Source organism: Oryx dammah, unplaced genomic scaffold (assembly GCF_014754425.2).
Source record: "Oryx dammah isolate SB20612 unplaced genomic scaffold, SCBI_Odam_1.1 HiC_scaffold_14, whole genome shotgun sequence".
Taxonomy (NCBI): Eukaryota; Metazoa; Chordata; class Mammalia; order Artiodactyla; family Bovidae; genus Oryx; species Oryx dammah.
In genome coordinates this window covers 33,508,563-33,521,153 of record NW_024070198.1, presented here as the reverse complement: position 1 = coordinate 33,521,153, position 12,591 = coordinate 33,508,563, and the positions used below count along the sequence as shown (strand labels likewise).

Here is a 12,591-nt window from a genome sequence, read left to right as displayed (position 1 = left end):
AAAAAAGAAAGCTCTCAGCAAAGTAGGAAGAGAGAAAACTTCATCAACTTGATAAAGATCATCTACAAAAATCCTATAGCTAACATTCTCAACAGTGCAAAGACTCAATGCTTTCCTTGTAAGCTTGGAACCAAAGATATACACTCTCATCACTATTAACACAGTGCTAGAGTTTTAGCTCACGCAATAAGGCAAGAAAAGGAAATAAAAAGCATATATTTTTAAAAGGAAGAAATAAAACTGTCTTTTATTTGCAGGTGATATAATTATCTATCTAGGAAATCCCAAGCAATCTACAAAAAAATTCCTAGAATAAGTGACTCCTGGAGGGTCACAGGATACAAGATAAACATGCAAAATCAACCATATTTTTACATATTAGCAATGAAAATGAAGACACATGGAAATAAAATGTATAAGAGCATTTACTCAGAAAAAAAAAACTAACCACTTAGTTGTAAATCTAACAAAACATACACAGCTTATTAACTGAAAACCACAGTGAAAGAAATCAAAGAACATTTAAATGAATTGGAAGACAGATTGTGTTAATTAGAAGATTCAACCCAGCAAGTTCAGTTCAGCTCAGTTGCTCAGTCAGCACACTAGGCTTCCCTGTCCATCACCAACTCCCAGAGTTTACGCAAACTCATGTCCATTGAGTTGGTGATGCCATCCAACCATCTTATCCTCTGTCATCCCCTTCTCCTCCGGCCTTCAATTTTTCCTAGCATCAGGGTCTTTTCCAATGAGTCAGTTCTTCACATCAGGTGGCCAAAGGACTGGAGTTTCAGCTTCACCATCAGTCCTTCCAATGAATATTTAGGACTGATTTCCTTTAGGATGGACTGGTTGGATCTCCTTGCAGTTCAAGGGACTTTCAAGAGTCTTTTCCAACACCACAATTCAAAAGCATCAATTCTTTGGTGCTCAACTTTCTTTATAGTTCAATTGTCACATCCATACATGACTACTGGAAAAATCATAGCTTTGAATAGATGGACCTTTGTTGGCAAAGTAATGTCTCTGCTTTTAAATATGCTGTCTAGACTGCAGGCATATTCTTTACGAGCTGAGCCACAAGGGAAGCCCCAACCCAGCAAAGGTGGCAGTAATTCTCAAATTGATATACAGACTTAATGCAATTCTATCAAAATTCCAGCAAGATTTTTTCTAGTTACAAACGAGAGTACTCCAAAATGTAGACTGGAAAGAAAAGAAACAAGAGTGGATAAAACTATTTTGAAAGATGAAAGAGAAAACGGGAGGAATCACTGTACCCAACTTCATGACTGTCTATCACAGCTGCAGTACTGTGTGGTACTGATGCAGGGAAAAGACTCAGAGATCAGCAGAAAAGAACAGCAAATCCAGAACAGACCCACACAAATTAGTCTAGCTAACTTGTGACAAAAAGGCAAAAGCAATCCAGTGGAGGAAACGTAACATTTTCATCAAATGGTGCTGGAGCAACTGGACATCCCTAGCCAAAAAAATTTACCCTCAACCCAAGTCTCATGAGTTGGAATTAACTCAAAATGAACCACACATTTAAATATGAAACTATAAACTTCTTTGGGGAAAAAAAAATCCCAAAGTTTCTGGAGCTAAACCAGCAAAGAGTTCTTAGACATGACACCAAAATACTCCATAAAAAGAAAAATTGACCAGGATTTAATTAAAAACTTTTGCTCTGCTAAAAACCTTGTTAAGAGAATGAAAAGACAAGTCAGGAACTCAAAAAGGTGCAGAAGGGATCCTTGGAGTGAGGGAACTATTCTGTATCTTGACTGTATTGTTTCATTATCCTGGTTGTAATATTATACTGCAGCTCTGTAGTGTGTGACCACAGGGAGCACTGGGTAAAGGCTACAAAGGATTTCTATTATTTCCTACAACTGCATGTCAATCTCTACCAAAACAGAAAAAGTTTATGTTTTTAAATGATACTAGGCTAAAGATAAAACAGTGTGACCTTGAATATTATTTAGTAATTCTTTACTAACATAATACAGAAACATGTTTAGAATCTTTTATCCAGAAACGCCAAAGAGAAGAAAATCCACGTTAACTTACACTATTTACTTCCTTGGGTGGTGAATTATTTCCAACATTTAATGGTGACACAGATTTACCTGGGGATATAAAACATAATGCTGAAGAAAAGTCAAATATTACTTTATTCCTGAAAATGTACAATAACATAATTAGGTAATATTCAAATAGAGCTATATACCATAATAGCCTTAAACCCACAATATAAATAAGCAACATCCTACTTTTCCTAATGGAAAATAAGGATTTGCCTGAGATTTCCTCTACTAGTACATTCTGCTCACTGTGAACTTTTCTCCATTCACGAAGGAAACAGTTACCAGGCTATCTGAACTGCAGACTCATTTACCCTCTTATAAATTACTGAGGACCTCAAAGAGCTTTTGTCTACATGGTTTATATCTACCAATATTTAGCATTATTAGAAATTAAAACTGGGAATTCCCTGGCAGCCCAGTGGTTAGGACTCCATGTTCTCACTGCTGAGGGCCTGAGTTCAATCCCTGGTAAGTCCTACAAGCCACATGGCACGGCCCAAAAACAAAAATAAATTAAAACTAAGAAGCAGAAATTAAAACTAAACATTTAAAAATATTTATTAAAAATAACAAATGTATTATATGTCGCCATGATTTTAAAAAAAAACAAAAAACTGCATTTTCCAAAGCAAACAAAAAGACAACTGTTTGAAGAGTGGCATTATTTTACATTTTTTCACATCTCTTTAATGTTTGGCTTCACCAATGATAGCTGGATTCTCATATCTGCTTTTGAATCCAATCTGTTATTATATGTTGCTTTAATTGACATCTCTGAAGAAAATCTGGCCTCACGCACATATACGGTTACAAACAGGAATAGTATTTCACAGCCTTCTCAGACAACTGTGGATATTTTCCTTTAATTCACACCAAAACTCAAGTGGTAGTTTAAGGGTTAGTTGCAATATGGAATCTAAAGCTGTATCAATAAACTTTTCATCTGTTACATTAGAATCCATTGATTTATCTTGTACTTTAAAAGGATTTTTATCCATGCATGACTACAAAACACTACACATTGGTTTTTTGGAAAAGACTAAGAAACTCTTGAGTTATACAGATCTTACAAATGTTGACATATTTCATCAAACAATATCAAAAAATCTTAAGTGTTAATATCACTGTGCACCTCAGCAGAAAAATCTTCTAAGTACTGGGAAGCTCTCTAGCTCACAGTGGCAGATACACATTCTCTCAAATTGTATTTTATCATTGTAGGGCATGCGTCAGTCGTGTCCGACTCTGTGCGACCCCATAGACGGCAGCCCACCAGGCTCCCCCGTCCCTGGGATTCTCCAGGCAAGAACACTGGAGTGGGTTGCCATTTCCTTCTCCAATGCATGAAAGTGAAAAGTGAAAGTGAAGTCGCTCAGTCATGTCAGACCCTTAGCGACCCCATGGACTGCAGCCCACCAGGCTCCTCCATCCATGGGGTTTTCCAGGCAAGAGGACTGGAGTGGGGTGTCATTGCCTTCTCCGATTTTATTATTAGCAACAAAATATTGTCAGCTGTTTCCTTTGAAGTGACAGGCCCACTTTGCCCATTTTTGAGAAAATGATTGCCAGATATCTAAGTCTGAATGATCACAGTTTGTCATTTAAGAAAAATGAAAAATTCCAAAAAAAAATTCCAAAAAAATTTCCATTCAGCTACAATTCAAACAATTGCACACATGCTTTTTCATACCTCAGTAAGCAGCAAAAGTTAGGGGTAATTCTCATTTTGTTACACAGAATATTAAAAATACCTGTACACAAGGGTCAAGACTTATTAATAAATTTGTACTGCCTTATCAAGGGCATTCTTACATAAAATTGACATTTCTGGCTTGCCTTTGTCTTAAATGCAAGTGCGTGACAATGAAAAACAATGACCCCTAACCCAGGCTGGCACCCCTGCTAAAGACGAGCTAATGAGGTGTCACAGGCTACCGACCTCTGCTTCTGCACCACCTGCATAAACTCAGCACAGTGAAGAAGAGCAAATAATGTTTTAATATTATTAGGAAAATACTTGTGACCCCAGAGGCCCATGGGCTTCCCTGGTGCCTCTGACGGTAAAGAATCCGCCTGCAATGCAGGAGGCTTGGTTTCAATCCCTGGGTCAGGAAGATCCCCAGGAGAAGGGAATGGCTACCTGCTCCAGTATTCTAGACTGGAGAATTCCATGGACAGAGGAGCCTGGAGGGCTACAGTTCACGGGGTTGCCAAGAATGGGACACAACTGAGCAACTAACACTTTTACTTTTTGGCCCAAGGGCCAAACTCTGAGAACTACATCACCATATTATAAGGTCATACCTTACATACATTCACAAAGGCTGAATTCCACCAGGCTCCAGCCTCCTTAAAAAGTAGATTTTTAGAATTAAGATTAAAGGAATGATTTTTTAAAAAATCAAATGAAACAAATTATAGTCTTAGATACATCTTTGTGAACTATTATATGCACAAAATTTGCACAGTATTTCTAGCCTAAGGCCAATCTTTAGAGCATTCATAAAAAGCCAGTGTTTCCTTTCTACATTTCTAGTGTATCTTTGGATTAGGTGGAGGGTTGGGGAGAGAAGTTCATTTGCAGACATTTTCTCACAAATCTTTCTGTGATTAGTGTAACCAAAGTAGCTACTTGGCACCTGGTTTTCCTTTCTAAATTAATATTTACATGCAAATACTGTAAGTTAGCCATTTGGTTGTTCTGTTAATCGGCACCTGGTGTGTAGCTACAGATACTTTCAGTAAGTCTAAGAAACTGTCAGAATCAAGTGACTATTAAATATTAAACCTGCAGTTTGTACTCACCTGTTGGCAACATCTTCCTGTCTTCCTTGGATCCAGCCATTTCTCCATTGACACCCTTAGGGTGTGAAGATAGGGAACTGTCTTCCTGACTAGCCAAAAACTGTTTGGTTTGCTCACAAAGCAAAAAATTGTTCTTTTTATTTCCATTCTCTGGGCTTTTCAATCTGAAATTAGGATGGTTAGGATGTCCTCCAGGACTTCTTAAAGACTCGTGTGATGGAAGCTTGCTTTCATTTTTCTCAAAATTAAATGGCTCTGTCATTTTACAGGTAGATGCCGCCAAAATATTTCTTGACATCATATTAAGCAGCAGTTTGACATTCACAGAAGTCTAAGGGAAGAAATGTATTCAAAAGGCAACTTTTAATTCCAAAAGTAGAAGCACTGCAGGCCCAGGTGGTTTCTTTTTTATGCAACAGCTCTTTCTCATAAATGACTCCAAAGCAGATGTAACTAACTGGGGTACTGAACAGGAGGGAAAGGGGCAGGGCACAACTTTTGAAAGAATGACATAGAAAGTGAACGAGGAGAGTGAAAAAGTTGGCTTAAAGCTCAACATTCAGAAAACGAAGATCATGGCATCTGGTCCCATCACTTCATGGCAAATAGATGGGGAAACAGTGGAAACAGTGTCAGACTTTATTTTGGGGGGCTCCAAAATCACTGCAGATGGTGACTGCAGCCATGAAATTAAAAGACGCTTACTCCTTGGAAGAAAAGTTATGACCAACCTAGATAGTATATTCAAAAGCAGAGACATTACTTTGCTGACTAAGGTCTGTCTAGTCAAGGCTATGGTTTTTCCTGTGGTCATGTATGGATGTGAGAGTTGGACTGTGAAGAAGGCTGAGCGCCGAAGAATTGATGCTTTTGAACTGTGGTGTTGGAGAAGACTCTTGAGAGTCCCTTGGACTGCAAGGAGATCCAACCAGTCCATTCTGAAGGAGATCAACCCTGGGATTTCTTTGGAAGGAATGATGCTAAAGCTGACGCTCCAGTACTAAGGACACCTCATGCGAAGAGTTGACTCACTGGAAAAGACTCTGATGCTGGGAGGGATTGGGGGCAGGAGGAGAAGGGGACGACCGAGGATGAGATGGCTGGATGGCATCACTGACTCGATGGACGTGAGTCTGAGCGAACTCCGGGAGTTGGTGATTGACAGGGAGGCCTGGCGTGCTGCGATTCATGGGGTTGCAAAGAGTCGGACACGACTGAGTGATTGAACTGAACTGAACTGAAGGACACAACACTGAAGGATTAGAATCCAATGGGACCAAGCCGGCGGACAAGACTAGACCTTTATCCTCAATCAGCAGATATGACACACCCACGAGTGCCAAGACAGTTCCAAGGCACTGTTCAAAGACCAAGGAGTGGGTGGTGGCCCAAATCCTGGAAAGCTCCGCCCCTTCCCTAAAACAGATGGAATAATCCTCCCACTCATTAGCATATGAAATTACCCAGCCTATAAAAACTAACCACGCCCATTTTCAGTCACACTCGTCCTCTGCGATGGCCCATACTCTGTGGAGTGTGCTGCTCTCTGTATCCGAATAAATCCACTTCTTACCTACCTATCACTTTGTCTCTCACTGAATTCTTTCCACACGCGATGAGACATTAAGAACCCGAGCTTCATTTGGTCCTGAAACCAGGTACCGTGGGTTTTGGCTGGGTTTGAGTCCCAGCCACGTGGGTTCAAGTCCCAAGCCAGGTTTTGACTGGGTTTGAGTCCCAGCCACATGGGTTCAAGTCCCAATCTGAGGTAAACGGTTTTCATACCAAAGCCTGTTCTACAGGCACAAGAAAAGAATGGTTCTTTATCATTCAAGTACAAATTCCAAGCTGAACAAAATTCAACAGTGGACAATTCAAGAGACATTAAGCATTACACCTCTGAGTTCCACATCATTCCTTACTTTTAAAAGCTTCTGGAAACAACAGGGATAGAAAAGGACTGTTAGCTCAGTCGGTAAAGAATCTGCCTGCAGTGCAGGAGATCCGGGTTCAATCCCTGGGTCTGGATGATACCCTGGAGGAGGAAATGGCAACCCACTCCAGTATCCTTGCCTGGAAAAATCTCATGGACAGAAGAGCCTGGTGGGCTGCAGTCCATGGGGTCACAAAGAGTCGGGCACGGCTGGCCAACTAACACTTACTGACTTATTTTTTTTTTAATGTATTTCTGACCTAGAGCCTACAACTCAATGGTGAAGTATAACAGAGGGTAGTGTTTAAATCGGGTCATCATCCGCCTGTTGAGCCTTTCAGAACCCCTCTACCCTCTCCTGCTTGTTGCTCTGCTATGACCTTGAACCTGGTCCCCAGAATGGCCTCGCTCTCATCCCCCTGGTCAACACTTTTTTTCCTATTTGCCTCAGCTGATTTCTGTTTGGTCTGTTTTTTTTTTTTTTCCCCCTCAAGTCCTCTATTTCTTAATCTCCATTTGGGCTTTATAAATTGTAACTTGCATCTATTGCTTTTAAACATTTATCTGTGTAAGTGCTTGGCTGCAAGTAAGGTACACATATTGTTGCAGAGAGCCTCTGAGAAACCTCTATCCAGACATTAGGCTGGCTTGTTTTTCTATTACCCCTTGAGAATACTAAGTGCTCAGGGGAAGTTAAAAAAAAAAGTGGAGAAACAATCTTACTTTGAAATACTGACCTATAGCTTTGTTTTCAGCCTGCAGGCAAAATGTCTGCCCATCTTCCCAAAACAGCTCAAAAAGAAAAAGAAAAAAAAAAGGCAATAGATAGCCCAAACTGGTATGAGTAACAGCTAAATGTTATTTACATTACATTTTACATTTAAAGTCGCTCAGTCGTGTCCAACCCCTTGCGACCCCATGGACTATACAGTGCACGGAATTCTCCAGGCCAGAATACTGGAGTGGGTGGCCTTTTCCTTCTCCAGGGGATCTTCCCAACCCAGCGATCGAACTCAGGTCTCTGCATTGCAATCTGCATTGCAGGCAGGTTCTTTACCAGCTGAGCCATAAGGGAAGCCCAAGAATACTGGGGTGGGTAACATTGTTTTAAATAGAAGATAAAGAAAGAACAGAAAAATCCTCCCCCTTGGTGTCCTAAAACTGCTATCTCTGCTTTAAATCAGGCCTTGTTGTTGTTGTTCAATTGTTAAGTTGGGTCTGACTCTTTTCAAAAACATAGACTGTAGTCTGTCAGGTTCTTCCATTCTCCACTATCTCCCAGAGTTTGCTCAAATTCATGTCCACTGAATGACAACACAGGAAAGATAATGAAATTTTAAAAGAAAAGATATACACAAGCAGACTTCAAGGTGAGGGAACTCTCAGGGGCCCAGGTCCTGGGACGATGCCTAACAAGGCCTGCAGATGGGCAGCCGTGCTGGAAGGCAGGTGTCAGGGAAAGCCTACCTGTAGCAAAAAGCACACTATACTGAAGGATCAGACTGAGAACTACAACTCTGGATGCAGTAAGAGAGAAATACTGTGAAACTACAAAAGGAAAAATAAGTTCCAGGGGATATTGGGTGGGGATATGAACAGTGAGTAACTAAACTCTGTGCAAGAAATATAAAGAACATCCAGTTAAATCATCAGGGCAACTACCACAAGGATAGAAACAGTGTGTAACTTCAAAATCCAAGGGGGGGGGGCAGAATTTCAAGTATGATAAAATGATAAATAGAAAACACCAAATAAGATGACCGCACCAAACCCAAGTAACCAAAGTATCAACGATTAAGTCTCAATTAAAAGAGAGATAGACCCAGGGAGAAAAATATCCAGATAGATAATATGCACAAAAGACATACATTAAACAAAATATATGGCAAGCTTGCAAGTAAAAGGACTATAACATGTGCTATGCAGATAACCAAAATAAAGTTGGTCTGCTAATGATTAACAGCAGATAAAAGAACCTAAGGTAGAAAATATTCAGGAAAAGGGAAATATTTCATATTGATAAAAGAAACACTCCCAGGAGAGCAGTGACATCGCCTTGAGATGTATCAATATAAAGTAAAAACGGATTAAAGAGAAATTCAGCCTCCAAAAGGACACACCAGCTCTAGAAACATACTAGTCAACAATCAGTGATAAGATGCATTTTACTACCGCAATGAAACTTCATCTAGTAGGGACCAATACAACCAAGAATATTCAATTTTTCCAACATTGAGATATACCGGACTACCAAGTCCACTTCATCTAACTCCAAAAGAAACTAGTACCATACAAGCCACTGTGGGTTTGGTTTTAGTTTGTTTTTTTTTTTCCCGCCGCCCCCTGAGGCATGTGGGATCTCAGTTCCTCAACCAGGGATCAAACTCATGCCCCTTGCGTTGGGAACATGAGGTCTTAATCACTGAACTACCAACGAAGTCCCTGTTTTAGTTTAAAAGTGGTAAAATATTACAAAGGAAATGATGGCAAGCCTGACTATAAGAACAATCAAAAGCTTACCAAAAACAGTAAAGAGATCAGGAAATAAGTATTAACTCAAAGATGACAAGTTGGATACCTTTAAAAAGTGGGATAAACAGTAGAGAGACACCGTGGGTGACTGGCCCAAACACCACCTTTCACCTCTGATTTGCCAGCCTCAGAGACAACATTGGCCATCATCAGAGTTCTCCTGAGTTGAGCTTCTCAGGAAGCTCTGTCCTTTTCTGATGAATAGGGACAGATTCAGCTAGCAGGGTCTTTCACTCTTTTCTTCCGGCAACACAGACCTGAGGCCTGAAGATGTACCACCCACATCACAATGAGGAAGCAATAAGCATGATCAAGCCGCACAACTTCAGGACACTAGAGGAGAAAATAACCAGGCTGGTGCCCCTGGCAAAGGCTCTGACTCTAGCCCGCATCAGCCTATGCACAGACTTGCTGTGGCATCAGAAAAATAAACCTTTGGGTTTTCCCTTATTTGCAGCCCAAAGGATACAGATACCAATAAAATAAACGAGCAAAAGGTATGAACGAAACGCATAGAGGATGAAGATTACTTGATTAACATATGGGGTTGGGAGGAGGGACATTAAATCTCACCTGTAACAAAAAAATTCAAATGGGAATACCTATGTATCACTTCCTACGCAGCATACACGTAATTAAAACACTCAGTATGAAAGGAATGTAAATGAATATGTTCTGTCTGGGAAATAATTTGGAGATTTATATATGCATTTTGTTCTCTTGCATATATGTGTACATATATATATGCACATATACATACGTAAACATATATATAATATATATTCTTAAAAATGTCCACACCCACTCACCAGACAAATCTACTTCTAGAAATCATCCCACTGAAATAATTATAAATATCAAAAAATACAGTATGTATAAGTATCCATTTAAAATAGAAAAAGAAAAAATTAAAATAAATTAATAAAATAGAAAAAAGAGAAAATTAACTGTGATGCCTCTACTAGATAGGATATTACACTACCATTTAGAATTTCAGTTTTCAGAAACACTGGAAAATATCTGTTAGAACAGCGAACAAAAAATCAGAAAAACACTGTTATTTAGTATAATAACTGCAAAATAAAAAAGAACAAAACATGTAAAAAAGAAAACTGAAATACATTAAATTTAAAATTTTAAACAACAGTGGTCTGGGGTGGGTAAGTTGACAAGAAAATCTTTTTCACTATTGTTTTCAGTTTCCAAATTATATTAAAGGATGAGTTACTTTTATATAAAAAGTATTTTAAGGGTTAAAATATCATTGCATGTTCAATTAAACCTTTTTCCTAAAGTGTGGTTAATTTTAAACCAAGTAAAAAATCACAGTAATACTTAAACCACAAAACTAGGGTACAGACAGCTTTTAAAGATACCACCAGGACCCTCACAGTCTTTAACTCCTAAAATAGCCTTCCTAACTTTCTCTTTATTCAGTAAGGCTGACAGTCAGTCCACAACTCCTTATTACCCTGTACAGTTACCTAAAGACAGTTATTTTAAGTTGGTGCTGGAACCATGTCTTACTAAAAAATTAACAACAACAAAAACCCTTCTAATTTCCTATAGCATCTACTGTGGTGTTTGGTATAAAGAGGCATTCAAAAGATACCTGTATGACAAAACCTATCCAACATGCCCTATTGCACTGTTTTCCTGACAACCTGGACAGGACAGTTAAATTCACTGTCCGAAAATGTCATCTGACCATTCTAAACAGAGAATTACATCATAGTATGAGGTTTATTGAAATTAAATAGCAATAATTCATGTCTTAGCTCAACTCTTTCAAAGTCCAAAAATTAATAAAGATATATTGACTTTAGGAGGGATAACAGAATCAGTCTTAGACCTAACGTAAAAAGTTTAGTCTGCTTAGTGAAAGTTGTTCAGTCATGTCCGACTCCTTGCGACCCCATGGACTACACAGTCCATGGAATTCTCCAGGCCAGAATACTGGAGTGGGTAGCCTTTCCCTTCTCCAGGGGATCTTCCCACCCCAGGGATCGAGCCCAGGTCTTCCACACTGAAGCAGCAAACAAAAAGGATTTAAGCTTAAAAGAAGCTCCACCTATGGTGGAATCTTTAGGTTAGAATTTAGGTTCACTCGCCTCACCCAATTTAGGAATTTTCATTACAACCCCCAGGGTAAACAGACATCTACACCGGTCCTATAACTAGAGGCTTATAACAGCCTTTAATTTTGGACAGCCAACTGTACTGCACACGTCTCTATAAAATGATTCTCTTCCCAACTGACTACTGACGCCTGTTGTGACCCCAACCTTTCAAACATCTGAAATGGGCACCATATCCACTTTCCTCCAGGTCCTTCACCAGCTGAGGATCTGCCAGACCTCCCACAATTTAGCACATTCTCTAGTTCATAAACAACCCAAACACAGACAGAACTCTCCTAAAAGCACAGGATTCGAGATGTGGGCTGACAAATGGTCAACAGGAGAACTGTGCTATCCCTGACTCTGAAAACTACTTTCGCCCATGCTCTAGCTTTTGGAGGAAGTAGGATTACTGTGAGCACATATACGGAGCTATCTAAAATCTTTTGGAAATCAATTTTTTTTTAATATGTAATTATCATACCACGCAACTGCCTTTTTTCTTCTGATTTATAAAGTTCTATGAATTTTAACACATATATAGATTTATGTAACCACCACAACTGGGATACACAACAGGCTTTTAAAGCTGAATTTCAACATTATGAAACACTGAGAATGTGCATGTATCTTCATTTGGCTTCATCCTGGGTCAATCACTGGGGCATAACTGAATATGAATGGGCCCTATACCATAATGCTGTGCTTCCCAACCTGGGGTTGCAAACTTCCCATATATATAGTTACAGATATTGCTTTGCGGGTCATAATACCTCAAGGACTGCCTAACCTCACCCAGTTTTAAAATAAGTAGTTCCTCCATATAAAATCCACTATTTTTTTTTTACACGCTACTGGTGATGAATAATACGAATTTATAATCATCCTCAAATCCACAGTAAATAGTTTTGTTGTTTCCGTAGCCAATACAAGAGGTTAATTAGAAAGATTCCCAAATTTCTTTAAGGAATCACTGATGATGGAAAAAGGAAGAGAGTTCCAGAAAAACATCTATTTCTGCTTTATTGACTATGCCAAAGCCTTTGACTATGTGGGTCACAATAAACTGGAAAATTCTGAAAGAGATGGGAATACCAGACCACCTGAC

The 12,591-nt window shown here is 39.3% G+C and overlaps 1 protein-coding gene across 1 annotated transcript in view; it reads right to left on the bottom strand.

Annotated features, from left to right (window-relative positions):
• Positions 1–12,591, bottom strand: part of TDRD1 (tudor domain containing 1) — a 51,715-nt gene that overhangs the window by 36,359 nt on the left and 2,765 nt on the right. The window contains exons 2-3 of the mRNA XM_040254442.1: positions 4,899–5,229; positions 2,077–2,135 (exon numbers count right to left, since the gene is read on the bottom strand). Coding sequence (XP_040110376.1) covers positions 2,077–2,135; positions 4,899–5,229 — 390 coding nt within the window. The remainder of the gene's footprint in view (positions 1–2,076; positions 2,136–4,898; positions 5,230–12,591) is intronic.